The following is a 25,471-nucleotide window of genomic DNA, read 5'->3' on the forward strand; positions in this document are numbered from 1 at the left end:
TAATCTGGTTACACTATAGAATCTCACACCACAACGCCGAGTCCCGCTTTTCTCCATGCACAACAGCTATACAATCTGACTGGGGTCACTGTTCTATCTGACTATCTAGCTATAGTATTCCTCCAGCCATTTCCGCAAATCACCAATCGTCGGGTAGTCCAGGAAGAGACTGCCACCGACCTTAACATCCAATTCCGTCCTGAACTTTTCAGCTATGACAAGTGACATCAAACTGTCAATACCAAGATTTGAAAAACCGGCATCATCCTCCAAGTCCGAGATATCTAACGCCGCTTCTTTAGCAATAAGCATGAGTGCTTTGGCAGTGACGCTACCCGAAGCGGCTGCAGCCTCGATTGACGGTGCATCGGTGTCAGTAGTAGCAGTGGCAGGAGCTTCCTGAGGTGGAGGAGAGGGTTGGCTCTGCACGACCTTTTTGCTAGCTTCGGAATCAGGAATAGATGCTTCTAGCTTTGACTCTGTCGCGGGGGCTTTGGGTGCTGGTGCTGGTGCCGTGGCCTTAGGGGCAGCTGCTTTTGGTTTACCCTCCATGGCTGCCATTTTGTCTGGAGGTGAGAAGAATCTACTGAGTAGGAGACGTGGATAACGACGGAACTGGATACCACCAACCATCCCAATGATGACATCGTCTTGCATGATATAAACATCCCCCAGGAAGACAGTTGGGTCCTCGATTGTCGGAATCATCTTGACATAGGAACGATATTTAGCACCGGGGAGCAATGGCTTCGCAAGTCGCATTGACTTCCAACCTGGAGTAACGCAATAATTGTTCTTTGTATCCATAGCGTCAGAGCAGTTCATGACAAAGCCTGCCAAATGTGCCACGCTGTCAATAAAATATGGAGGGACCGTCCAGACCCCGCTTTCCTTCGTGGTAAGTTGCACATCAGCGAAAGCCTCCAACTCATGCATCACAACCGATTGCATGCCGCGGTATTTTTCAGCATAGTCAACTAAGTTGCTGGCGAACAAAGTGTAGGCCATATTGCGCGAGAAGCGGTTGGCTTTACCTTCGACGGCCAAGCGCTCGAGGGTTTCGATTCGGCCTTGAACAAGATGAGTGACGGGGCCCCAAGAAGATATCCATTCGGATGCATCTCCATAATAAAGTTTTGCGGTAGCAAACGGCTCATGAACATTATCGTCATTGTCGACATTTTGCCATGTCAAATCTACTGCGCCAGAGTGGACATCAGAAGTAGCAGCAGTCACTCGGATCAACTGAGGCACTTTGGTATTACTTTGAGCTACAAGTCCCTTTGTCACAACTAGATCGACAATATTCATGTTGACTCCCTTGGCCTTGGGAACTAGCTTGCGGTATAGGTAGTCACCGAGAGTGTAGGCGATGTCGGCGTGGATAGACTGGAATAATAGTAAGTAAAGTTACCGCCAACCAATTGAAATCAAACAGCTAACTTACAGATGTAACAACGCCGCAGTTATTCATCTTGTGTCCATGGGCAGCAGCGAGGAAATCAGCTTGCATAAGATCCGACTGCATTGTCACCGTACCCGCAGACCCTTTGAAATCCTGCTCAATGATCTGCTGCACTGTTGATGTCTGGATTTCACTTGGCGGAAGTGACTTAGGTGTTGAATTGGCTTTACCAGCAATTTCTTTAGTATAAAAAGTATTGCCTTTTGTCAAGCACCAGTCACCCTTGTACTGCAACCAGTAGTTCTTCTCATTCCAGGCATACGTCGGCAAATCAAGAAGTCTGACTCTGCTCTCGAAGGGACGATGGAATTCATTCCAACCAACTTCAACGCCGGCAAGATGCAATGCAGCCATGCTCTCGGCCAAAGTTTTCCAACTGTCCTCGCCACGGCGCAATGATGGAATTGTGAGCCGAGTAGATGGGATTGTGGACTTGACAAACCCGGTACAGACTGGGTGAGGTCCAATTTCGACCCATACAGTTTCATCACTAATCGTGGATATCGCTTGAGCATTCTCTAATGCGGATAGAAAGTCAACCGTCTCTCTGGTTGCTCGTCGGACGTAATTTGCGTTGAAAGTTTTACCGTCGAAGACGACCTTACCAAGTAATGGCGAGATTACTGGTAACTTTGGCTCCTGGAAAACGACACCCGTCTTTGAAATGGTCTCGAAATCGTCCAAAATAGGATCAGTCTGTTCGGAGTGGAATGCAAAAGCAACATCCAGCTTAATGCAGCGGTAACCGGCAGCCCCCAGTACGGAAGCGAGGTCATCCATTTGGTCCTTGGTACCGCTAAGGACTGTATCCGAAGGACCGTTGACACAAGCAATCGTATGTGGCTTGCCAGCAGAGCTTTCAACTATTTGGGCCAGAGAAGCTCGTACAGCCATCATGGTATGACTGCCGACCTTGCACCTTTCCTCAAGCATTTGAGCCCTGCATCCCACCATAAAGATAGTATCGTTTGCAGTGACTACACCAGCCACGTGCATCGCAGCATATTCACCGAGGCTGTGGCCCATAACAACATCTGGCTTGACTCCTAGAGAAGTCCAGTATTTGGCCAAAGCAATCTCGGTGCAGACCAATGCCAGCTGAGTAATGACTGGGGAATGCGCATGGTCTTTAGGATGCGATCCATCAAGTGCGGGAATAAAAGATGGAAAACCTTGTCCACGAGCGAGTGAGTCAAGATGTTCGATATGTTCTCGGAATGTCGGTACATCGCGATACAATTCCAAGCTCATCGATTTATAAGAAGCGCCCTGGCCAGTGAATGTAAAAGCAACTGGTGGTGGTCCGGACTTGCCAACAGGTTTTAGCGAATCAACTTTTTCCAAGCGGGAGTTTAGCTGTTTCTTGAGATGTACCACATCAGAGGTCGCTATTGCTACACGATAACTGTGGTGGTAGCGACGCGCATTTGACGTGTATGAGAGATCGGCGATGTTTGTATCTGGATTTGCATCAAGATAAGCAATAAGGCGCTCTATATTCCCGGTCAACGATCCCTTAGTCTTTGCCGAAACTGTAATGACATGGTTTGGACGAGGGTCTTTCTCTGTAATAATGCGATCTGGACCCTCTTCTAGGACCATTGTTGTATTACCACCAGCCGCACCAAAGTTATTGACAGCTAAAAGCCGTTTCTTACCGGGAACTTTTGGCCACGGGGTTTTCTGGAAGGGGATATGCAAGTTGCGCTTGTCAAAATCTTTGGGGAACTTGGGGTTGATCTCTGTTTTGATACCAATATGGGGTGGAATGGCATTCTTTTGAAGCATGAGAAGCACCTTAATCAACGACGATGCACCTGCAACAGATTCTCCATGCCCGATATTCGCTTTAACAGATCCGATATGCAGAGGTTGATCCTTGCTGCGGCGCTTAGTCGGTGGCGCGTATACCTCCATAATTCCCTGCATTTCTTCATGATCACCAGCTTGAGTACCGGTTCCATGAAGCTCGACATATGATACATCCAAGGGATCTACACCGGCTTGTCGGAGGACCTGGCGAGACAAATAGGCTTGATGGCCTGCATGAGGGTGAGTAATGGAGACCGCTTCTGCGGAATGGTTTGTTCCTGCACCGAGAATGACGCCCAAGATGTTGTCATTGTCAGCTTCTGCATCCTCTAGTCTCTTAATCACAATCGAACCAATACCGTCGGCTCGGCAGTATCCATCAGCGGTTGCATCCCAGGTTTTGCATGCATTGTGTCCCTTGGTGAGGAAGTGACCGTTGCACAACCCAGTGAAACCGTCAGGGTTTGTTAGCACGTTAACACCACCTGTGACGGCCATATCAACAGTGCCACTCCAAAGAGCTTGGCAGGCAATCTATAGCAATCAATATACAGTTAGCACCTTACTAGTTTCAATCAAAACTTGCAGATATCATACCTCAATCGCCGCAAGCCCAGAGGAGCAAGCAGTATCAATGCTGTAGCTGGGACCCGCAAATTTAAAAAAGTAATTAATTCGACCAGGCCCAAAAGCGCGACATCCACCTGGGATATAGTAGGTGCTAACCTCCTGACCTTGGTTGACCTCGCGGTAGTCATCGGCAGCTTGGCCATAGTATGTACCAATGCGTTGCAAACGTGTGGAAGCGGTGCGATTACCAACGTAACCAGAACGCTCTAGCGCCTCATACGCAGTGACAAGAGCCAAGCGCATCTGCGGGTCCACAACCTGGGCTTCACGGGGTGACATATTGAAGAATGGGGCGTCGAACAGGCCAGGCTCGTCGATAAAGCAGCCGTATTGGGTCATGGTCTTGTTCAGGTCCTTGCCGGTAGGATCGAAGTGTGTTTCAATGTCGAACCTATCAGCTGGTATTTGCCGTGAGACATCCAGACCTTTCTCTAGGAGCTCCCAGAATTTCTCTGTGTTTGTCGCGCCTCCTGGAAGTCGACATGACATACCAATGATGGCAAGTTTGGCCTGGGCTGGGTTGCGGGGCGTAGTGTCATTAGGATTTAGTTTGAAGACCCAGGAAATCAGATTGTTACTTGAGACTTCGACATCTGGCACATCATTTTTGAACGCAGTGTTGAGGTCGTTGAGAGGTATGGAGTTGCCAAAGCTGTACAGTACTGCTTCAGGGGCAGCAGTTCCCTTAACTCGGTCCACCACACCACGAATGACATTATCCCAATAGATCGCCTTCGTCAAGAGTTCTGTCACAACACTTTCAAAAAGGTCACCGGCAGTCTTGACTGGGTATGGCAGACCAGTGCTAGTCGAGTAGACTGGGATCGTTGGTGAAAAATTTGCACTGACTGTATTTAAAAGCCTCCCATGAACAATGCTCTTAACGTCCGCCACTCCATAAATATGTGGAGCATGACACAAGCCACCATAAACAGGCAAAGCAATAAACCTGGTTTCTCGAAAGAACTCTGATTTATTGAAAATCGCCTTCAATCTTGTTGGTGGACCACTCACTGTCACCGAAGTTCGGCTTACAGCACTGATAAAAATTCTACCAGTGTCAGGAATTTCCGAACGAGAGTACATGAAGTCGAGTTCCTTCTGGGCGTCATCGGGATTGACATTATGCACCACGTATGCCCATGTATCTGGGGTCTCTGACAGATCACGAGCTTCTAGATTCTCGGATACGGCCAAGACATGAATACCCAAACGGAATGCCAGACGAACGACATCTGCGCCAGCTAGGGGAAAGTCGACAAGCGTCGAAGATAAAGAAATTGCGGTCGATGCCAGCAAGCCAATTCCGAGGCCAGCAAGACATGCGTTTGTAGTATCGCCAAATTCTTCGGGAAAGCTCTCGATATGTCTAATAATAAGTATCCGTCAATACCTTCATGTAGCGCAACATATTAGGTTAGGGGTGACAACAAAACTCACCCAATATATGCCGCTAGCTGAACAACTATGAGAAGGACGCCATCCACAGCACCACACATCGAACCTTCCCGAAGCTCATTGTCTTCTGCCCAGCTTAAAAGAGTATCAAATGGTGGTATAATTTGTTTCAATTCAGTCGGTAGGTGCCGGATCTCGTCCTTAATTGCCAATGTAGCCTCCTTTATGAATTGAGCCAGAATCGAGTGGCTCTTGTCTTTACTCTGGTTGTGTATGCGACGAAAAAGATCTTGCAGATCGTCCCTTGGAAACTCATTGCTGAAATATATGAGTTCCATTTTTGGCAACTCCCTGTCAGAACCCAAACTGGATGTTGGGGTGTAGACGGCCATCAGTTCTAAACTGTAAAACTGTAAATGGTGAAAGAACGGTGGGAGAATGTTGAACTACAATACGTAGTTAATCTTAAGCCCGCCTGTATGAAGAGGCCTGAGGACTCGAATATGTCGTCTATAAGAAAACCAGGAAAGAAAAGAAAGAAACAGCAAAGTAGTGTATAAATGGTGTCCACAGTCAACTGTTGGGCTATGGCAAAAGTGAAGCACAAAACTGCACACCTGTAAATTGATGTGCTGATAGTGCATTATTATTGTAAATTTGACACGGCTCATTTGATATAGGAATGATACTAAGCACTATCTATCATGGGTAGTTTCGGGACCAGTTTGTTGGTCGGATGATTGGATCAGCACAATATGCCATTCTCCCATTGTACCGCTCTTACCATCATACGTTGTCTTTCAGACTATGTAAAAGGTCATCTTTGTCTCAAAACGAATAAACTTTCGTATTGACTCATACATCAGAGAAGCATGACTTCAGCCCCTAAAGCAGTGGCGTCTTCCGATCCTTACGAATCGCCACCGGCTGGTCCGCCCCTAAACCTTCCGTGGCTCATCCCGATGCATGTAATCCGAAGAACGCAGCTCCGATGATCTAGAATATGTCGAGGGATTGGGATTGTTTACTTTATCGGAGAGACCAGTTACGCAGCATCGGACCCCGGGCTTGAATATACCCCCGGTATAGATTAAAATGCCGATATACAAGTGACCTCCTTTTGATCGAGATCTTGGAGAACCCTCAAATTTTAACATTACCTCACTTTCTTTTTGATTTGTGTTATGTTGGGCACTATTTAAGATCCCCTGATTATCAAGAAATTACTCTTCTTTGCATCTTTTGAGTGACAAAATGGTTCATAAAGTTACCATGGATGACAAGGGCGGGTACAGACAAATTAACAAATCACTTAATATCTGCGCATTCGACGAATACCTCAAAGGTCAAACCGCAAACCTGCCTGTTTTGGCCGATGTAGAGCAACTCACGCCTAGGGTGCTTCGAGTGTTAGGTCAAAACCCAGGAAAGGTGATTCATAATACCCATTGTGTCGTTTCAAGAGCTAAGACTTGTTATATCAGTTTACTTTTCAAGGGACCAACACATACATCATTGGCACCGGCCATGATCGAGTTATGGTCGACACAGGAGGTGGTGAGCCAGCATGGGCCGAGTTAATTGAATCTACACTCAAGTCCATGGGAATCAGACTATCACACATCCTACTGACACACTGGCATGGCGATCATACTGGTGGCGTTCCTGATCTGTTACGACTATACCCACACCTCAAGAACTCCATCTTTAAAAATGAACCTGATAAAGGCCAACAGGACATTACCGATGGACAGCTGTTCGAGGTTGAGGGCGCAAAAGTCCGGGCTTTACACGTGCCTGGACACTCCGAGGATCACATGTGTTTCATTCTCGAAGAAGAGAACGCGATGTTTACCGGCGACAATATCCTTGGTCACGGCACAAGTGCCGTAGAAGACCTTGGAATATTCATGGAGAGTCTGCAGAAGATGCTTGATCAGAATTGCGCTATTGGATATTCTGCTCACGGTGTCACCATCGAAAACCTGCCAGCCAAGATATCAGGAGAACTTGGAGCTAAATTGCGTCGTGAGAGACAAGTTCTCCAAGCCCTTGGCCGAGTTCGTAGTCGTGGTGAGAAAAGTGCCACTGTCAAGGACGTCGTCACAGAAATATACGGCGAGTCTATTGATGAAAGCACAAGGGTTCTCGCCTTGGAACCTTTTATTGACGAGGTATTGCGGAAACTAGCAGGTGATAGCAAAGTCGCTTTCGAGATGAGAGGAGGCAAGAAGAAATGGTACTCGTTGGAGGCGGTACAGCAGACTGCTACACGCAAGTTCTTAGATGTCAAAGCTCCCTCAGTTCGTTACGCTGAAGTCGGAGTAATTACGGCTTAGACTGCCGATATCCGAGCAATAAGAGAAGATGTGCCTGGGTTTTGTTGGGGGCCTTTAGCTACTTGGTTTATACGGAGAGTCACAGCGCTGGAGTTTTGTCACAGCACAGTGTCAAAGCACTTCCAATTGGTCTCATGTGAACCGGCTATGCCACAAACAGGTACCTTAGGTATTTGAGAACTTGAGGGCCACAATTTTGGCTCCTCGCGGTTGGACAAACTTAGGTACCCTTGCCCCACTGAGCATCTATTACCGAAGCAAATAGTGCGTTCATAACGAGAATGGCCGGCTATCGAAACTGTGAACGGCATATGACTATCTCGAAATAGGGAACAGACAATAGCGACAGTCTTGGGGTATGTAAATAAGATTGAGATTTTGTTATTTCCACGCGCAAAGTGAGCTTAGACTAGTTGATTTGTGATTCAGAATTCGATATTATAATCGCCAACACTTCTTAAAAAATATACAATATAGAGCCTCGGACTGATGAATGCTTCTTGGCAAATACGTAAAATTTTACATGCGGCTCTCTTCCTGAGACCACGTGTGGCATGTACGTACTTGGTTTAATTAGAAAACTAATCTTATCAACCAGAAGAGAAATGTGCAGAGTCGTCTTCTCATTGGCGTATTGTGTTACTGCAGGGACTTGGCCCGGAGCCCGATGTTTTATGAACAGGGGTCTGAATTACCCGATGCCCTAGCTGCAAATTCGGATGATTTAATACCGTAGACAACAAGTACTTATGAGACTTGTCTACAAGCAGTAATTGGAAGTTAACTAACTAGCCAATAATTTCTGTTTATTAATCTGTCAGCTAAATTATGAAATCATTGATTTTACACTCAGTGCACATGAATTGCCTTGAAGACATATAGTAGTCCAGTATAATACCCTTATGCTAATAAGTGTACAGGGAATTTGAGACCAGTAGAGAATCATGTGAAGGCTGCATAATTTTTGTACAGTAAACTATGGATCATCTAGTGTTTTTTATTTCTACCAAATGCGCTCCTGCAAGACGCCAACCAATCCCAGAATCGAGCCAGCCAAGGGAAGCAGTGACCGGACAACATGCAACCAGGCCCATTTCATGAGTAGCTTTCGGACAGTGGGTTCGTCCATCATCTGTGTTGATCCCTTTGGAAGTTCGTCCAGTCCAAATAATATATAATTAGTTGGGTCCATCAAAACCCAAGTAAAAGGAACAATTGCAATGGTCGAAACTCCCGCGGCAGCATATATGAGCAACCTATTGTGTTCCCGTGCTGCCCACTTGCGCATTGCAGTGTATATATACAACCCGGTCGTTGCGACAGCGAGTGCAGGCATATAGATATGTCCGTAGTGGTAGAGACGAGCCCATTGGTGAACCGTGTGTCCAGAGTCAGTGAGATTTGTGTCGAGGAGGACCGGAACTGCGATTACCGACAGACTCATCATGGCACCTATTTACAAATATGTAAGTTCAATGAAAATTTTGACTACTAATACTAATCCTGGTAATTATTACCTGATAGAAACGATCCCGTCACGAAGGCAGTCGTTTGGACGCCAATTCTTGGTTTTTCGGATTCATGTTTCGGTGCCATTGTGTCTCGTGCAGTTTAGTGACAATTGGCAGTATTGACTGGCTTTGCATCCTTTTTTACAACAGAGAGCTCTGGCTTTCATTCATAGATGTGGTGCATTTCTATCATCGGGTTTACCAATTGAGAACAAAGTGAAAATTTGTTTTTACATGTTGACCATCGGACCGAATCAATTGCCCGATTGCAGTCATCCAATGACCAGGCTTTGCTCTTTTTATTGTTATCGCTTTCTCCGAGAACGTACATGAATAAATACTTCTTTATTGCAGCAATAGATATCTTTGACATGTGCAAGTAGGTAATCCAGTCATGGCAACCTCCAATCAACTTGCCGACACTATGTCGTCCAGCAGCACACCCAGAGCCAAGTATCTATGCCTTACGATTCTTGGTTATCGTAAGCCGGGCATGAGCGAGGAAGACTATCGCAACCATATGGTCAATATATCGGCACCTATGACTAAAGGGCTTATGGCAAAGTATGGAATCAAAAGATGGACACAGGTAAGCTAACCAGTTGAGCAGTTCCACCGTCGATATTTCATTAATATTAGTTTGTGATGAAAATAGATCCACAACCAAGAGTCAACGCGTTCCCTGATGTCCGAGTTATATGACCCACAAATGGCTAATGTCGCCGACTTTGACTGTTTTAGTCAGGTGGTATTTGAAAACATAGAGGATTATAAGCGTATGAAACAGGATCCGTGGTATAAGGAGCATTTGATGAAAGATCACGAAGCTTTTGCGGATACGAAGAGAAGCATGTGAGTATGCGACATAATTTGTGTATGGGACGATGCAACTGACGGAGCAGCAGGATGACAATTGGGTGGATTGAAGAGTTTGTGAGGGATGGCCAGGCTGTCGATGGGTTCAAGGCCTGCTAAGTGTATATTTTCAATTGGAAAGTGAACTACAATGTGTGTATTTCGATAGGATCAATACACAAATTCATCAAAAATATACCGAATTTTAAGAATGTTTTAATATTTTCCGTGTTCACTCTTTCCTAGTCTAAAATAAGCACGTTTTCACTTCCAGAGCTGTCAATTATAATATTAAAGCATGAAAATAACTCTATGTGTTTCTACAAAGCTTCCAACACAAGTCACTTTGGCGAATTTGTAACGTGATCCTACTCTTCCCGATACCGCGTGCTAGTCTCGAAGAATATTACCTAAGACTATATGGACAAATTCTATAACAAGGAAAAATGAGACAGGTATTGAAAACCCCCACTTTGTGTGCATCTCTCATGTTACAATAGTCCGAGTTATGTCGGGGTGATTAATTACTGTTGACCGAAAAACCACTACACCAAAATGGGGTTCCCCTCATTAGTGAGTGTAATTAATTTGGTATTTATTGGCTGACAATTACGCATAATCCCTGACGACAACAGAACCCCGGAGTGGGGTACAGTAGGCTATGTATGACCGTGACCTGCACTGTATTTTGACTAGACCTAGTAAGCAGAAGATCTACAATCTAGTAGGAAAATGGATTTAACGCGATGTTAAAAAACCGAGTCTTCTCTACCGCCTCACTTGCCCTCTGTACTACACTGATATTTTGAGCATTGAAAAATAATGTTGATTAAAGAACAATGTCTATATTATCGCTGTTCTCTTTAAGAGGCCATTTCTCAGCCGTTTAAAATAAATATGCCATCAGTATGGCTTCAAGGATAGAGATGGACATCGGATTATTTTCACCAACAAAGGCGCCCAATCCTTCTGGTCAGATCGGTTAGCGATGACGCATGCGGCGCCACCATTTTGAAGTCGGAATTGATCATAAGGGCACCAAAATTATCATTCAATGGCTGTATATCATCTACGAAATCTCAATATCTCCAGCAGACGGATACCCTAGATTATTGAATGGTACCACTCGATTATCAAATACAGAGCCCACCAATTAACATGGATAATCTCACCGAAGTCCAGGCAGCGACACTGCAACGATTCCTTGAGGCTTGGAAAAAGTGGGATGCCCAGGAATGGATGGCCACTTTCGCCGACGACTTCACTCAGGTCACGCTTCCATTTAGCCTGGGTATTCCCAATAGGACGCGGGCACAGGTTGAGGAAATACTACCTGCCCTCATGGCTATAGTCAAGTCATACGAAGTAAGAGAAACCAACCACTGGAAAAGAGGCTAGATTGCTAACCTGGCTTGTCAATAACTAGCTCACAATCCACCATGTCATCCATGACGCCGAGAAAAACAAGGCTGCAGTATACGCATCGTCTAAGGGAATCCTTCCATGGGGCCTTTGGGAGGTGGAGTACTCGACTTACATAACTTTTTCTGAAGCAGGAGATAAAGTTTCAGTGTTAGAGGAAATGATTGACCCTACGTTTATGCGAGACTTCGGGCCCAAGTTCAAACAGTATTTACAAGATAATGGTGGACCAGTCGCAGTGGCAGCAACTGGATAGATAGCTTTTGACTTGAATTTAGAACCCCTGTGACAAACTAGTACACAGTTTATAGTCGATTATCTGCCTAGTACTGTATAATCAGAGGCCTAGCTACAATTTTCGTTAAAGATATAAACGTATAGTACGTACGTCAAACAATGTTTTGCTTATACTGGTGGATAGCTTGGCAGTCTCTTAATCTCAAAGTCCGAAATCCTGGTATTGTCTTTTTTGTAGCTATACTTGTAGCATGATTGGCTTTATTATGAACGCATTGACCTTTTTCTTATTGATACCCCGTACTTTTTCGGTCCGATGCCTCTTTATGGTACCCGGTGCCCGAACAACATGGAAGCGAGACCCGGAAGCACAATATAACCAATGGCTAATTCCACTGAAATATTCAACATAAAGCAATTCTTACTATCGAGACACATTTCAGTTTGTCTCTTGGCTTCCTCATGGGCATGGCAACGTACGCCGTTCTAGGTGCCACCGGCAACTGCGGCGTCGCTCTTATCGACAACCTCCTACGTAAAAAGGATGCAAAGGTTAATGCATATTGTAGGAATAAGGCCAAGTTAATTCAGAAGATCTCTCAAGTGGAGTGCAGCAAGCAAGTTCAAGTCTACGAAGGAAGCATCTACAACATTGACCTTTTGGCCGACTGCATTCGCGATACACAGGCGATTTTTCATGTCGTTACCACCAACGATAATGTTCCCGGGTGCCATGTGGGCTTGGATACTGCCAAAAGTATCATTTCTGCCCTACAGAAGCTCAAGGCAAACTCACAGCTGGGCACAAAGATGCCCAAAATTGTCCTCCTCTCCTCAGGCACCATCGACGACCATCTTAGCCGCCATATGGCCTGGTGGTTCCGCCTAATCCTGCGGACCTCTGCATCGAATGTATACGCCGATTTGAAGCGAACCGAAGAGTTTTTGCGGTCCCAGGAAGACTGGGTCTCAACAATTTTCATCAAACCAGGCGGTCTCACAGTCGATGTGCAGCAGGGCCACAAGCTCAGCCTTGATCATGACGAATCTTTTGTTTCGTACCTTGATCTCTCTGCTGCTATGATCGAAGCCGCCGATAACCCAGATGATCGCTTCCATATGATGAATGTTAGTGTTAACAATATAAACGGCTCTGCAAAGTTTCCAAAGGGAACTCCGATGTGTATCTTGACGGGGCTCGCTAGGCACTTTTTCCCGTTTTTGCACCCTTATCTTCCTTCAACGGGGCCTAGCTAGATATTTGTAACAAGATTGCTTAGTTTACGAAAGAGTCGGTCGTTAACTAGGCCTAATAAATTTGATGTACTTTGCTTCACTTTGGTATCAAAATATCGTTCTAGCCATTAGCTTGAATACCTTTCTTGAGCGAGTATTGGTATATAAATCACAGATAAACATTTTCTTTGACTAAATAATTTGGCTTGTCAACCAAGACGTCAGATCTCAGGCGTGGATATATCCACATTTAACAAACTTTCAGACGAGAAAAGTAGTTTCCTCATGCCTTTCTTTTGAGGAAAGTCTGGAGGATATAGTTTATGATACTGTCTATCTAGTCATAGTAATCCTTGATCGCGCCATTTCCGCTACGAAGCCGTGTGGCTCGAGGGAACAGATAGGAACAGGACTTCATAATCCATGTTACCTCCCGAAAGCTAATTATCATTGCTGAACACACAACCCCTATGATCACTTGTGGGGGTTGAGTTTTGCCTACACCACCACAACATTATCAACTTCACACATGGCCAGACTTATCGATAGTTCTAGTAGATACAGAGTAAGTAGACGAATTAATAACTAACAGCAGTCGAGAAAGCCATCCATAAATGAAAAAGCTATATTTCAACTAGCAATACAATTAACACTACTTTCCAGGACTGACAGGAACTAAGTATCTACAAAAAGTACCCCCACTATTCGCAGCATTTCTTTTCCTTTTCCTTTGACAGTATAGATTGCTCAATACATTGCTCAATTCTATTTACACGTGGACAAAAGAAGTTTAACCTAACCTAAACCCCAACACCATGGTCTTGCAAAGACTTGCGCCTACGTTTGAATCATTTAACGAGATCAGCAGCAATGATGTCTTGCGCAGCACGATAGCCCATCGCGTAAGAGGTAGCCATGGTATGGCAAGTGATGATTTTCGGCGCAGCAGGCGATCCGATGACACGGAGGCCCTCCACACCACGGACACGCCAGTTTTCATCCAGAACAGAGCCAATGGCAACGGTACCCATGGGATGATGGAAACTTCCCGAGGTCTGCTGAATAGCTGACCAGATATCCTCGTCGCTCGTGACGTTCGCACCTGGGAACAGTTCCGAGGGGATATACTGCTTCAGCTCAGGACTTCCGATGAGTGCACGATAGTCCTTGTATGCGTATAGTATCGCAGCCTTGTCGGCCGGGGTACTCCAGTAAGCTGCGTTGATGATGGGATAGTCGCGGTAATCACTTGTAGCCAAGGTCACATTACCACGACCCTCGGGCTGGACGAGAGCCATAAAAGGCGTGATAACACTGCGACTCTGGTACTGGGTCTGGAAGGGTACCGTCGAATACTCGTAGATGAAGTGTGGCCGGTCGGCTGGCAGGCTCGTGTGGTAACTGCCCAATCCGGTAAAAACCGAATCCGGCAACCGTATCGCGCCGAATACATTTCCGTCTGCAAGTCCTAAGAGACCACCACCATTTGCCTTGTACTGGGCCTCCGCAAGCTGCTCTCCAGTTGTATTGCCCGTAAACTGCCACACCGTCCCCATGGATGGAGCGGCCTCGAAGACAAGTTGGGCATAATGGTGATCCATTAGGTTCTGTCCCACCATCGGCGAGTCATGTACGACGGGGATGTTTAATGCTTCGAGATGGGCGGCGGGACCAACACCAGAGAGCATAAGAATTTGTGGGCTACCAATGGCACCCGCAGATACGACAACCTCCTTGGATTTGACCGTATGCATCGTGCCTGTCAAGGTGTCATTATAGGTGACAGAGTCAGCTTTCTTGCCGGTAAAGCCAATCTTCGACACCCAGGCATCATGTCGTACTTCGAAGTTGGGGCGATTAGCAGCGAGCCAGCCAAAAGTGTTCCAAGCATAACTTCGAGTCCGGTTACTGGCACGGATCGCATCTACCTGTTCTGTGATGCCAATTCCGTAACCAGAAACGAAGTCGATCTCAGGCACATTCTTAGTCGACTTAAACAAATCAATGAACGGCCGGTCCAGAGAGAGCTGGAAACGCTGCGTAGTAATTTCGACAGGGCCATTGCCAAACGAAGTGTGGTTGACCGCCACCTGGTCCTTTGGATGTACGTCGTTTTGGAAATGCGTGGTGTCCTTGAAAGCTTCGAACATAGAATTCCAAGCTAATCCTGGGTTTCCTGAAATCTCGGCCCACTCGTCGAAGACGGAAGATGCGCCGCGGCAGTATCCCATACCATTGACTGAGGAGCCGCCGCCCAGAGCCCGGCCCTGCCACAGGTCGGGAGTGCGTCCGTTCAGGGCAGGGTCAGGGGCGGAGGCATAGTTCCAAAAGTATGCCGATGTCTCGAAGAAATAAGCCGGCGCTGCAACGATGTTAGAAACAAAAGGGCCTTTTCAAAACGGTACTACTAATATTAAGTTATGTACTTACTAGTGACGTGGGGATCGAGACTTGAGTCAGGCCCAGCTTCTAAAAGAAGCACCTTGACATGAGGGTGACGCGTGAGCTGCTCTGCCAGCACTAATCCTGCAGGCCCGCCACCGACAACAACGTAGTCGAATGTATCGTTAGACGGACATTGCGTGCTAGGAGCTGCAAGTGACGAGGTAATCAAAAAAAGCTGGAGCAAGCTCCTAGCTGTAATGCTGTCGCGAAGCATGTCTCTAGGTGGCTTGGCGTGGTAGTTTGATATGACGGTTGGCTCAAGAAGGATGATGAGACTGGCTTATGGCGTTCATGTTGACAAGAATTCAAGTACGATTTTATACTCTCCCACAAGACGGTTTAGTTAATGCTCCCCGAAAGCCGAAAGGCGGATGATTTGGCCCCCGCTCACATATACGAGTCAATTGTCGCTACCAGGATCTCACTCATCAATTGATGGCTTGCCATCGGTAGTGACTACTACTAAATCGGCCAGTACTCAGGGGCTCCTGCACAGATGGTCGAAAATAAGCAAGGCACCCATAACACGAGGTTATTAATAGCCCAGCCACGTGGATACGTCGAACAAGGGTCTCTAGGCTAGAGGTCGGTCAAATTACTGGGTAAGACTTTTGAAATTGTCCGACTCAAGTTCGAAACATCGGAAACTCAAACCTGAACCGGGTCGCGACTCCGTTTGATTCGACTTAGATCTGGGGTGCATAATGCTAACCCTAACCCTAATCCCTGACCTCAGAACCTGCGGCTTGGCTCCAAGGCGAATCGACGAATCGTATCTGACGATGCTTGTATTAATACCAGCTACTTTATTTGTTGTTTACATTTCTAGAACATACCTAGCGCCCCTAGGAACTTACTAGTAAGAGGGCCGCGAAAAATAACCCAGCCATGCCAGGGCCCGTTTTTAGCTGAGCTATGATTGCATGCTGCTTGAATGCTAAGGATTCGTTCCCCGTAGTGGGTCGGTGGCTGCTCCGCAATGTATTTTCACGACAATACAAATAAATACCTTACCGCTGTCCGATGTCTCATAGCGAAGCTGACAGCCCGAGAATCTTGAACTATGAACTTGATTTCCATCTGCAGCCATTTATTCTCCAACCAACTGTACACTTACGCGTAACTGGTAATTGTCTAGGCGATTTCATTGCTAGTGATTTCGGGGAGGGAAATCAGAGACTCCCGCTTGTATTAGCTGCATTGAGCAATAGGCCATCTGTATAATTCGCCGCATGCAATGAAATGGATGATTGTTCTGTGTCGCTTGTATCCTGTCCGAAAATACAATCTATAACTAGGGACTCTGAAGTAGAAAGACGAAAGAAGACGATATCCCATCACAGCCAACCCTTACTGTTAAAACAAGGTACAAAGATATTAAGTAAATATCTCTCTTTCCACTTCTTGCGAGTCATCACTGCATATATCTGGCCCCTAAAGAGATTGACTCGGCCTATCTAAGAATTATGGCGTTGAATACAGCCCTCGATCTCTCCCCATCTCATCTGGGCGTCGTGCGGGGAAATCTCAGTCCTCCAGGCTCACTGGAGGAGTGCAACCGCTTGCTATATAAAAATCATGAAACCTATCACATGTTTTTCCGAGAGATAGCCGGCATGAACCACATCTCCCATAGCCTGCTCACATGTTTTGCACTGGGCGCCGACATCCAGGAACTTCGGGACCGTTACCAAGACGAGGCGGCAGGCCAGCGGCCAATGCCGCCCGTGAATGCTGACCTTCTGGATAAACTGGACGACCCTGCGGTGTTCCTTCAGACCATGTACGTCAAGAAGGAGTACAACACGTTCCTCCACTTCTTCGAGCGCCGTATTGCCGCAGCCGGCGCAGGAGGCTGGCGGAAGGTCGTACACGAGTTCGTCTTTTCTCGCAGCGAAATCGCCGAGCGCATGTTTTCGAGTATGTTCGACGGTCTCTACCACCCTCTCATTCATCTTGGGCTGGGAATTGAGTTTGACTTGCCCGGAATCGTGGCCGAGGCGCTGGCCCAGGCTGCCGCCAACGACGACAGCGATCTCCACCGGCTGTTTAGCATGTGCGAGGAAGAAGCTGCAAAGCAGGCTGTACCCTTGGGTGCAGATTCAAAGAAGGCATCCATGCTAGAGCTACTGGATGCGATGCGCAACACCGACGAGATTCGCACGGCGCCGCTCTGGTCAGATATGGGACTCAAGATGCGTAGCGGCGTAGTAGGCCGCGCAGGCGATGCCTTTGCAGCCGTAGCCGGCCGCTTCAGAGTCTCGACCGAAGATGAGGATGAGCTTCTGGAACGCACAGCTGAGATGATCAGTACCTGCGCGCACATGTGCGGTGGTGGACAGCATGCCGGTCGTAAAACAAAGATCGACTTCTTCTGGATGCACTCCGTGACCAGCAGCATCTTCATGAGCGTTTTAGCCGCGCAGAAGGACTGGATCTCCCTTCCTGACCGCGCCCGCCTGCTCGAGTACAAGGTACGCACCGATCTAGCCTGGTATGTCGCCTCGGGCAGCGTCCCACTGGACGCCAAGTACGTCACAAACTACGCCAACCCGGAGAGCGACGGCTGGTCATGGGAGGACATCTTCAGTGCCGTCGTTAAGCAGCACGACGACGGCCATGCCGCCAAGTTTATGCGCGCTGTCAAGAACGGCGAGATTGTCTGCCAGCAGTACGAGACCCGCACTGAGTCGACAGACCGCTTCCCGGTCAGGGGAGACATGTGGCTCAAGCTGGCCAGGATGTGCCACGACACGACGAAGAACATGGAGATTGATCTTAAGTGGGTCAGGTTCACTGGGTATGACGAAGCATGGCGGCGACCGGATTTGTTGAACTAGTATATCCTATAGGGTAGGGAAACACGCAGAATGAATTTTGTTTCTTTGACAACTGAGAGATAAATGTACTCCTGTATCGAGTTAGTTGTATTCCGTTTTCATCAAGGCTAATGAGCTCATATACTCTCGGATAAATAATAACTTGCTAGTATAAAGTGTCTGATTCTTCCGTACAAGGCAGCTGTGGATTGCTAACTATATATACTCTTGGGCTAATAATTTACGAGTGTTGTTACAACAAATTGTCTGATTCTCCTGTAGATGGCAGCTCTCAATTGTTCTAATTCCATACACTCGCAGCAAGCTTGCACAAACACCAACTATTTGTCCGGGCCTGTTGCAGGCAGGTAGGGATGCATCCATGGGAAGTAGTGCCGGACAAAGCCCAATGCGATACACAGCGGGGTGCCGCCGGGGACCCTGGCGCCCTGACCTGTCACCTTGTTCACGACACCGACGTTTCTGCCAGCATAGCGGCCTTCTTCGTCATCTGCGACCTCAAGCATACCGCCAGCGATGTCCATATAGCTCACAAAGCTCTCCTGCTCGTCAAAGGTCAACCGGTGGCCGCGCGCTATGTCAGGCGACAGGCCGGACGGCTTGATGAAGATGGATTCGATCCAGTGGTCGTGCGAGCGCATGATGTCCTCGGCACGCTGGAGATCTGCGTAGATTCTAGATGCGGCGCGGACGATGATCCAGCGGAACGCCTTGGACATGGTGCGTGCGAGGTGGTCATCCATGGCGCTGGCGCTGAGCTGGACCAGCTTCGGAGGCACGTATGAAGCCGGGCCTGCTTCGTCGCGCAGTCGATAGATGGATCGCAGAACTGCCAGTGCAGTGTCGGTATTGAGGCGGATTCCTGGGATGTTGTCATTGCTGGTTACTGCTAGGAAGACTGCCTTTGTGCCCCGCAGAAGGTCGTCCATCAGCGCGTCATCGCCGATGCTGCCTTCAAACACCTCGACTTGTTTATTGTCGATGACTTCAGGGATCACTGTGTACAGTTTGGCCTTGTTGCGGCAATACGCCTTGATTTTCGTGTCGGAAGATTTCTCGAGGAGGCGGCGAACCACGGCGGAACCACAGTTGCCCGTGCTTCCAAGAACGGCGTATGTCGGCATGACGAGGTCGTTGACAATGAGCAAAGGCAGTAAAACTGATTTCAATGTCAATGGCTAGTAGACAAATACTCTGGGTATTTTTGGAGGGGGCGACGGCGGGGGCAAGGGAGGGTCCTGATATTAAGCGGAATCGCTGTCCTGTTTAGGAGGACAGGAGCTTTGGCAGCTTCATTAGAAGCTCTGAAATTCCCGTTGACAATGATCGAGAGATCTCTATATTCCTTAACAATTGAGCGGTGTCTTGAGTCAGACATGCTGCATGCATGCATTGCATGTTTATCCACACTTCGTATTCCGGCCACTAGCCGAGTGAGATCTTCGGTAACCGGCATCCTAGCTTCGGGGGTTTATGTTCCAGCCATTCGAATCCTAAAGAGCAGAAGTTCACGTTTCCTCGGTGCTTTGTAGATTTGACTGGACAACTGATCGTGCCGGACAGGATTAAACTTCGCTGAGGCGAGTTACGTACTTCACCGGCCGGGGATTCCATGGCTAGGTGGCTCTCGTTCTAGAAGTAGAGACGACCCACCTGTACTCACAACATGGCCACTCTGCAGAACTTGGAGTATTTTGATAGGTTCTGCGTATATACATAACGGGAGGGAGCTCTGCTTTTCATTATTTTCGCAAGCCCGTCACCTACATCCAGGCCAGCAGCAGCATCATCATCATGGGCGCTCAAGACTTCACGGGAATCGTCCGCAGAGCGGTCGACTCTGAACGTCTTTCGGGCTTGTTCGAAAAGGCTATGAATGATAAGTGGCTAACTCTTCAAAACTCCCTCCTTGTGTGCTTTTCACTTTACTCCGCGTATTGGTTGGTCGTATACATCTATCGAGTAACGCTACACCCTCTGGCAAAATTTCCAGGCCCCGTACTTGCTGGTGTTAGCTTCTGGTATGAGTTCTACTACGATGTGTGGCCCAGGAGGTACGGCTATATGTGGAAGATTGAAGAGCTGCACAAGAAGTATGGTGAGTTTATAGTCTGGACTTTTTCGAGTTATACATGACCGCAAAAGCCTCCAGTCCAACTGCAGCTGTCTGACAAGCTGACAAGCACTGCAAAGGCCCGATTGTGCGCATCAACCCGATTCATATTCATATCAATGATCCCAACTTCATTGACCAGATCTATGCGCCTGCTGGAAGGGAGAAACGTAACGGTGACCCGTGGTTTAGCATGGCGACCGAGTCGGGAATGATGGCGTGGTCGACGCTTCAAACCATGGACCATCACCAACATCACCTACGGAGAGGTGCCCTCAGTCGCTTCTTCAGCAAAGCCTCTGTACGGCAGCTGGAAGGCCTCATCTCAGACAAGATCGATCGACTCTTACAAAGACTCGCCCAAATGCACCGCGCCGGCGACTCGGTCATCAATTCCACCCATGTCATAGCTGCACTAACCATGGACATCATATCGTCGTACTCGCTGGGTGTCGACATGGGAAACTTAACCAGAGAGGAATGGGGCCGGGACTGGTCAGAGACATTCCCACGACTAGGCACTATCAGGCCATGGGGTCGGCAGTTCAAGAATTTAACAGTCATGTCCCTGAGCATCGAACCAAGCATCGTGCGCTGGTTCAACCCCACCGCAGCGGCTGTGGCCGAGAAAGCGAAATACCCAATGGAGGTCATCAGGGCACACATTGACAAACATGAAAAGGATGGTGCAACTACCAACATGGCAACTAATAATAGGACAATATTTATGGAGATATTAGACAGTAGCCTTCCTCCCCATGAGAAGTCGGTTGGACGGCTGAACGCCGAGGCCTTCTTGCTCCTCGGTGGTGGCACCGATCCCACGACACGCAACTTGACGGTGACCATGTATCACCTCCTAGCCAATCCAAAACTTCTACAGCGCCTTCTCGATGAGCTCAAGTTGATCATGCCACGGCCAGACTCTCCAGTGACAGTGGCTGCCCTGGAGGCCTTGCCATTTTTCGTACGTATCGCTTGGAGGCGACGAGTGTCGTCGTCCACGAAAGATCAGAAACACTGCTGACAACCTCTTTCTAGTCTGCATGTATCACAGAGGGTCTCCGAATGACTAACGCAGTCTCTACACGTATGCCACGTGTGTCGCCTGATAAGGCGATTGTGTACAAGGATTGGGTCATCCCCAAGGGTGTAAGTGTCTCACTCTGTCCCTCACAGGTACACGGAAAGATCGAAAAGTTAACATCGCCCCCTCTTTTCTAGACACCAGTGATGCAGTCTCTGTATCTGCTGCACATGAACGACGACATCTTCCCCGAACCAATGAGATACAACCCACAACGGTGGCTGGACAATCCGAGCCTCAAGTCACGTTACCTAATGGCATTTGGCCGTGGTAGTAGACAGTGCCTTGGCATAAAGTGAGTAGTTCGCACAGATACGAACACACAAACACACCTGCGCGTGACATTCCATCCTTGTTTTTGTGACTGAAAACTCGAGAAAATTGTGGGAAAATACTGACACATTATCTTTGAAAATAGTCTTGCCAACGCGGAAATGTTCCTTACCTTGGCCCGCGTTCTGACCCGGTTCGATCTAGGCCTGTACGACGTCATCAGGGAGCGAGATATCGATGTCAGTGGCGATTGTTTCAATGGCATCGTACGAGACGATAGTCCGGGAATTCGAGTGAAGCTGCTCAGAGATAACTTAGCCGAAATATAGAAAGCATCATCATATGCGTTTCCGTGTTTTCTCTGTAGAAACCAATCCTGAGCGGAGGTGTCGAGGCGGATCTAAGGTGAGTCATGCATAGGGCTCATCATCATATTAAGGGGGGTTTTGTTTTTGTTTGAACATTGGTTTACTTGTGCCTGTGACAGTCTAGTAGAGGGGCGCGGAAATTTGAGTGCATCTAGTAGATGGATGTCCGTGAGAAGTAGTGTCTTTGGAGGAAGGAAGCACAGCTAGCCCGGCGTGCATTTTTGGAATGGTTTTCTTCGTTCTCTAAACTCAATGAATTTCTCCGGATGCCAATATATATTTATTTTGATATAGACTTGTATATCTAATTAAAATATTTTTGCAGCTTTCTATTTCGTATCTTCTTCTTCTGCTTCTTCTTCTTCTTCTTCTTCTTAGCTGCTAGGGTGTGGCAAGGAAGTGTTTGACGCTGGGTTATTGGGAAAGGAAGCCCTAGAGTGTGCGTCGCCGAATTGGAGGGTTTTCGACTCGTAGACCGCCAGCTGCATCAGACACGGCCAGGGCCTCGGGATCCAGGTGCCCTCTAGATAGAAGCAGGGCCACTAAAGGATTGGCCTTCATAGAGGTCATTTAGGCCCTAGCGACCGACGGGAGGACACTAAGGACGCCACAGGGCCGATTTATGGTGATTGGAAGCCATGATGGAAGAAGCGGCCTCAGGGTGCCTTGAGGGAAAGGTTGAAAGCACAAGGCGGCCTGTACTGTGACTTACAGGTGATGCCCCCACGTTGGGCTTCCGGGACGTAGTCGGAGGCCCGGAAGTCCCTATATTGCCCCCGAATAGCCCTAACCATACAAGTGGCTTGGCTCGAGGAATTGGGAGCTTAAGCCCCTAAAGACCCCCCGGGAGCCCACTAAAACGAGACCTTCATAGCCTAAAAGTTGGGTAGGGTCCACGAAATATTATAATAATATAGTCCGACGTACTCTATACTCGTCGCTGCGTTGAAAGGCCAAGTCTGTTCCACAACATCAAGGATTTATTACTTAACATTCTGGAGATCAGGCATACAATCACGCATGTCCTGACGTCATTTTGGAGGTTTCTTATCTATATTTGTATGTCTTTGGCACAACTATAGCATCTGCGCAAGTAGAATACATAGCCTTGTATGATGAAGCTATACACCAGGATCCTTTATCCTTCGTTGAATTCCTTAGGCTCCGCCATCTACGCCAATGACCTTGCCATTAACCCATTCACCCTCTTTGCTAGCCAAGAATACTACCGTGTTGGCAATATCTACCGGATAGCCGTTCCGCACAAGTGGCGAGGCATGAGCAGCCATCTGTGGCGATAGAGTTAGCGGGTGTTATATGTTGCGAATAATTTCAAATTTGAGAAGTGGATTGAATAAAAAATACCTCTTGCAACCGCTGGGGTGTAAACTGGTCTCCGTTTGGGATGTAGTGCTGTGCAACGTCGTGGAACATGTCGGTCACCGTACCACCGGGAGCAACAGCATTGACAGTGATCTTCTTCTTGCCACAGTCGATAGCCAGAACTTTGACGAAGGACTCAATGGCACCCTTTGATCCAGAGTAAACAGAATGGCGGGGGACGGCGAAAGCGTGGGCCGTGTTCGAGCTCATGAGAATGATACGGCCACCTTCGTTCAGGTTCTTGTAGGCTTCACGGGCGACGAAGAACTGGCCGCGCGTGTTGATAGTGAAAACACGGTCAAACTCTTCTTCAGTGACCTCCTCTAGGTGGCCGAAGGACACGACTCCGGCATTCGAGCACACGATGTCCAAGCCACCCCAGACCTCAACTGCTTCCTGGAAGAGCCTGACTGTTTCAGGCACCTTGCTTACATCCCCCTGCAGAGCGACGGCGTCGGAGCCGAGCTTCTTGATCTCAGAAACCACTTCCTCAGCAGACGCTTTGGACTTGGCATAGTTCACGATGACTTTGGCACCAGCACGACCAAGTTCAGTGGCCATGGCAGCGCCAATGCCTCGACCGGAGCCTGTGACAAGCGCAACCTTGCCATCAAGGCGGAAGGGGATGTGGACGCCGTTGGAGGTCATTGTTTTTTTTGTGGAATGCTCAGTGCAAATGAAAAAAGACGATGCTGATGACAGTTCTGTATCCGTGGATCGTCGACTTTTTATTTTCTTTTAATGTACAGAGTCATGGGCCGGAACTACATTGGAAACGCGACGCACCCTCCACCCCCAAACCACGGGCAATCTTTGATTTCCAATTCTCCGGGCGGAAGTCAAGTCAGCCGAAGCATATTTACATTCATGTCCGATGACCCTACTAACAGGTAACCTGATCCTTAGTCCGCTTTCCGACGAAGAGCTGCTCTTATTTACCTCCCTTCTCCCCGCAATCGGGTTAGGCATCTCCGAAGCCCGATGTCTACACTAAGGACAAAGCCTGCAGAGCTGACTCTACTCTACCGACTTTCGCAGGCTGCTTTATGATTCTATCTCTTGTACACGATTGTTTGCCTTTTCATAGAGTTTTCACATTCTTCGTTTAGTTTCATCTACTTCGCCTATCTACAGTGTTAACACCATGCCAGAGCAACCTGCGCCTGAGGATGTCTTGGGCTGCCAAGACGTCTTGTTTCAGTGGGCTGAAAGCTTCGATACTAAGGCAAGTTGGGGTCTCTCCTTTATGTGCTTCTAATGCTAGGAAGTTAATACAGATGGGTTCAGGACTGGGAACGTTTGCGGCTATACCTTGCCCCCATCATGCGTGTAAGGATTCAGATTCAATTAACCCGCTTGTCTTGACAGATGGGAGCTGACACCAAAATCAGGTGGATTATCAGCATGTGATGGGCAAGATTTGGGAGCAGATGCCAGCAGATGAATTCGTCTCGCTTGCCTCGAACCCACATTTTCTGGGCGACGAACTACTCAGGACGCAGCACTTGATCGGCGGGGCATCTAGCTGGGAAAAGGTGTCCGAAGACGAAATTCAGGGCCGTCATCAACTCCGAGTTGCTCACCAGCGCTATACAGACAGCTCGATGAAAGAGGTTGCTATTAAAGGCCATGCCCACGGCGGTGCGACGATGTGGTACAAGAAGGTCGAGGGCAAGTGGAAGTTTGCTGGACTTTGTCCGAACATCAGATGGGGCGAGTTTAATTACGATGAGATATTTGGTCAGCATTAAGCTCCATTAGAGAATCTTCGAGGTTGTTTCCAGACTCAATACAATTTCATTGGAATACTGCCTCAACCAATCGCGTTAACAAATTGGATTTGACTAATATCACGAATTCACCCGGTATTTCCATATTTTATCAACTTAAAAATCGCTCATTTAAAAAAAGGTATGGCAGTTCTCTGCCAAACCTATGAAATTTTATCAGGTACTTAAACCAACCACCTATTTACAATGTCGACACTAAACCATAAGCTGTTTTGTCGGTATTACAGTACAAGAATTCACCAATGCGTTTTTTATTTTACGGGTACC

General features: G+C 47.7%; 12 protein-coding genes across 12 annotated transcripts; 7 read left to right on the forward strand and 5 right to left on the reverse strand.

Annotated features, from left to right (window-relative positions):
* Positions 1–105: 105 nt before the first annotated feature.
* Positions 106–5,697, reverse strand: BGW36DRAFT_292936 (putative polyketide synthase; the record flags this gene model as incomplete). The annotated part of the gene is made up of 4 exons (XM_046210947.1): positions 106–1,389; positions 1,448–3,811; positions 3,875–5,276; positions 5,348–5,697. 4 exons carry the CDS (start codon positions 5,695–5,697, stop codon positions 106–108), a joined length of 5,400 nt encoding a protein of 1,799 aa, XP_046074729.1.
* Positions 5,698–6,577: 880 nt separating this feature from the next.
* On the forward strand, positions 6,578–7,644 carry BGW36DRAFT_395964 (beta-lactamase-like protein; the record flags this gene model as incomplete). The annotated part of the gene is made up of 2 exons (XM_046218110.1): positions 6,578–6,736; positions 6,790–7,644. 2 exons carry the CDS (start codon positions 6,578–6,580, stop codon positions 7,642–7,644), a joined length of 1,014 nt encoding a protein of 337 aa, XP_046074730.1.
* Positions 7,645–8,636: 992 nt separating this feature from the next.
* On the reverse strand, positions 8,637–9,508 carry BGW36DRAFT_375420 (uncharacterized protein). The gene is made up of 2 exons (XM_046215763.1): positions 9,162–9,508; positions 8,637–9,096 (listed from the first exon to the last, which is right to left on the reverse strand). The coding sequence occupies exons 1-2, from the start codon at positions 9,238–9,240 to the stop codon at positions 8,648–8,650; spliced, it is 528 nt and encodes a 175-aa protein (XP_046074731.1). The 5' UTR covers positions 9,241–9,508; the 3' UTR covers positions 8,637–8,647.
* A 71-nt stretch (positions 9,509–9,579) lies between these two features.
* On the forward strand, positions 9,580–10,130 carry BGW36DRAFT_292956 (EthD domain-containing protein; the record flags this gene model as incomplete). Its single annotated transcript, XM_046210949.1, has 3 exons — positions 9,580–9,744; positions 9,811–10,007; positions 10,061–10,130. The coding sequence occupies 3 exons, from the start codon at positions 9,580–9,582 to the stop codon at positions 10,128–10,130; spliced, it is 432 nt and encodes a 143-aa protein (XP_046074732.1).
* A 1,038-nt stretch (positions 10,131–11,168) lies between these two features.
* On the forward strand, positions 11,169–11,688 carry BGW36DRAFT_425822 (uncharacterized protein; the record flags this gene model as incomplete). The annotated part of the gene is made up of 2 exons (XM_046220167.1): positions 11,169–11,375; positions 11,437–11,688. The coding sequence occupies 2 exons, from the start codon at positions 11,169–11,171 to the stop codon at positions 11,686–11,688; spliced, it is 459 nt and encodes a 152-aa protein (XP_046074733.1).
* A 406-nt stretch (positions 11,689–12,094) lies between these two features.
* Positions 12,095–13,030, forward strand: BGW36DRAFT_375423 (putative NAD-dependent epimerase/dehydratase). Its single transcript, XM_046215764.1, has one exon. It carries the CDS (start codon positions 12,132–12,134, stop codon positions 12,924–12,926), a length of 795 nt encoding a protein of 264 aa, XP_046074734.1. The 5' UTR covers positions 12,095–12,131; the 3' UTR covers positions 12,927–13,030.
* Positions 13,031–13,753: 723 nt separating this feature from the next.
* On the reverse strand, positions 13,754–15,564 carry BGW36DRAFT_292444 (choline dehydrogenase; the record flags this gene model as incomplete). Its single annotated transcript, XM_046210915.1, has 2 exons — positions 13,754–15,267; positions 15,336–15,564. 2 exons carry the CDS (start codon positions 15,562–15,564, stop codon positions 13,754–13,756), a joined length of 1,743 nt encoding a protein of 580 aa, XP_046074735.1.
* Positions 15,565–16,665: 1,101 nt separating this feature from the next.
* Positions 16,666–18,247, forward strand: BGW36DRAFT_375425 (uncharacterized protein). The gene has a single exon (XM_046215765.1). The coding sequence runs from the start codon at positions 16,817–16,819 to the stop codon at positions 18,188–18,190; it is 1,374 nt and encodes a 457-aa protein (XP_046074736.1). The 5' UTR covers positions 16,666–16,816; the 3' UTR covers positions 18,191–18,247.
* Positions 18,248–18,335: 88 nt separating this feature from the next.
* On the reverse strand, positions 18,336–19,543 carry BGW36DRAFT_375426 (uncharacterized protein). The gene has a single exon (XM_046215766.1). The coding sequence runs from the start codon at positions 19,312–19,314 to the stop codon at positions 18,511–18,513; it is 804 nt and encodes a 267-aa protein (XP_046074737.1). The 5' UTR covers positions 19,315–19,543; the 3' UTR covers positions 18,336–18,510.
* A 184-nt stretch (positions 19,544–19,727) lies between these two features.
* BGW36DRAFT_375429 (benzoate 4-monooxygenase cytochrome P450) lies at positions 19,728–22,357 on the forward strand. Its single transcript, XM_046215767.1, has 5 exons — positions 19,728–20,288; positions 20,384–21,270; positions 21,345–21,455; positions 21,528–21,685; positions 21,809–22,357. The coding sequence occupies exons 1-5, from the start codon at positions 19,985–19,987 to the stop codon at positions 21,990–21,992; spliced, it is 1,644 nt and encodes a 547-aa protein (XP_046074738.1). The 5' UTR covers positions 19,728–19,984; the 3' UTR covers positions 21,993–22,357.
* An 831-nt stretch (positions 22,358–23,188) lies between these two features.
* Positions 23,189–24,062, reverse strand: BGW36DRAFT_291540 (putative versicolorin reductase; the record flags this gene model as incomplete). Its single annotated transcript, XM_046210845.1, has 2 exons — positions 23,189–23,320; positions 23,397–24,062. 2 exons carry the CDS (start codon positions 24,060–24,062, stop codon positions 23,189–23,191), a joined length of 798 nt encoding a protein of 265 aa, XP_046074739.1.
* A 322-nt stretch (positions 24,063–24,384) lies between these two features.
* BGW36DRAFT_375431 (putative scytalone dehydratase) lies at positions 24,385–25,241 on the forward strand. The gene is made up of 3 exons (XM_046215768.1): positions 24,385–24,639; positions 24,702–24,743; positions 24,806–25,241. The coding sequence occupies exons 1-3, from the start codon at positions 24,559–24,561 to the stop codon at positions 25,163–25,165; spliced, it is 483 nt and encodes a 160-aa protein (XP_046074740.1). The 5' UTR covers positions 24,385–24,558; the 3' UTR covers positions 25,166–25,241.
* Positions 25,242–25,471: the final 230 nt, after the last annotated feature.

This window comes from Talaromyces proteolyticus, assembly GCF_021365285.1.
Source record: "Talaromyces proteolyticus strain PMI_201 chromosome Unknown BGW36scaffold_4, whole genome shotgun sequence".
NCBI lineage: Eukaryota > Fungi > Ascomycota > Eurotiomycetes > Eurotiales > Trichocomaceae > Talaromyces > Talaromyces proteolyticus.

Bases quoted from the DNA above. Each gene is read 5' to 3' on its own strand.
- BGW36DRAFT_375420 (XM_046215763.1), bottom strand. From the start codon at position 9,240: ATGGCACCGAAACATGAATCCGAAAAACCAAGAATTGGCGTCCAAACG. The intron at 9,097-9,161 runs GTAATAATTACC...ATTTGTAAATAG, and splicing joins GACGGGATCGTTTCTATCAG to GTGCCATGATGAGTCTGTCG.
- BGW36DRAFT_375423 (XM_046215764.1), top strand. From the start codon at position 12,132: ATGGGCATGGCAACGTACGCCGTTCTAGGTGCCACCGGCAACTGCGGC.
- BGW36DRAFT_375425 (XM_046215765.1), top strand. From the start codon at position 16,817: ATGGCGTTGAATACAGCCCTCGATCTCTCCCCATCTCATCTGGGCGTC.
- BGW36DRAFT_375426 (XM_046215766.1), bottom strand. From the start codon at position 19,314: ATGCCGACATACGCCGTTCTTGGAAGCACGGGCAACTGTGGTTCCGCC.
- BGW36DRAFT_375429 (XM_046215767.1), top strand. From the start codon at position 19,985: ATGGGCGCTCAAGACTTCACGGGAATCGTCCGCAGAGCGGTCGACTCT. The intron at 21,271-21,344 runs GTACGTATCGCT...ACCTCTTTCTAG, and splicing joins TGGAGGCCTTGCCATTTTTC to TCTGCATGTATCACAGAGGG. The intron at 21,456-21,527 runs GTAAGTGTCTCA...CCTCTTTTCTAG, and splicing joins ATTGGGTCATCCCCAAGGGT to ACACCAGTGATGCAGTCTCT.
- BGW36DRAFT_375431 (XM_046215768.1), top strand. From the start codon at position 24,559: ATGCCAGAGCAACCTGCGCCTGAGGATGTCTTGGGCTGCCAAGACGTC. The intron at 24,640-24,701 runs GCAAGTTGGGGT...AGATGGGTTCAG, and splicing joins CTGAAAGCTTCGATACTAAG to GACTGGGAACGTTTGCGGCT. The intron at 24,744-24,805 runs GTAAGGATTCAG...CACCAAAATCAG, and splicing joins ACCTTGCCCCCATCATGCGT to GTGGATTATCAGCATGTGAT.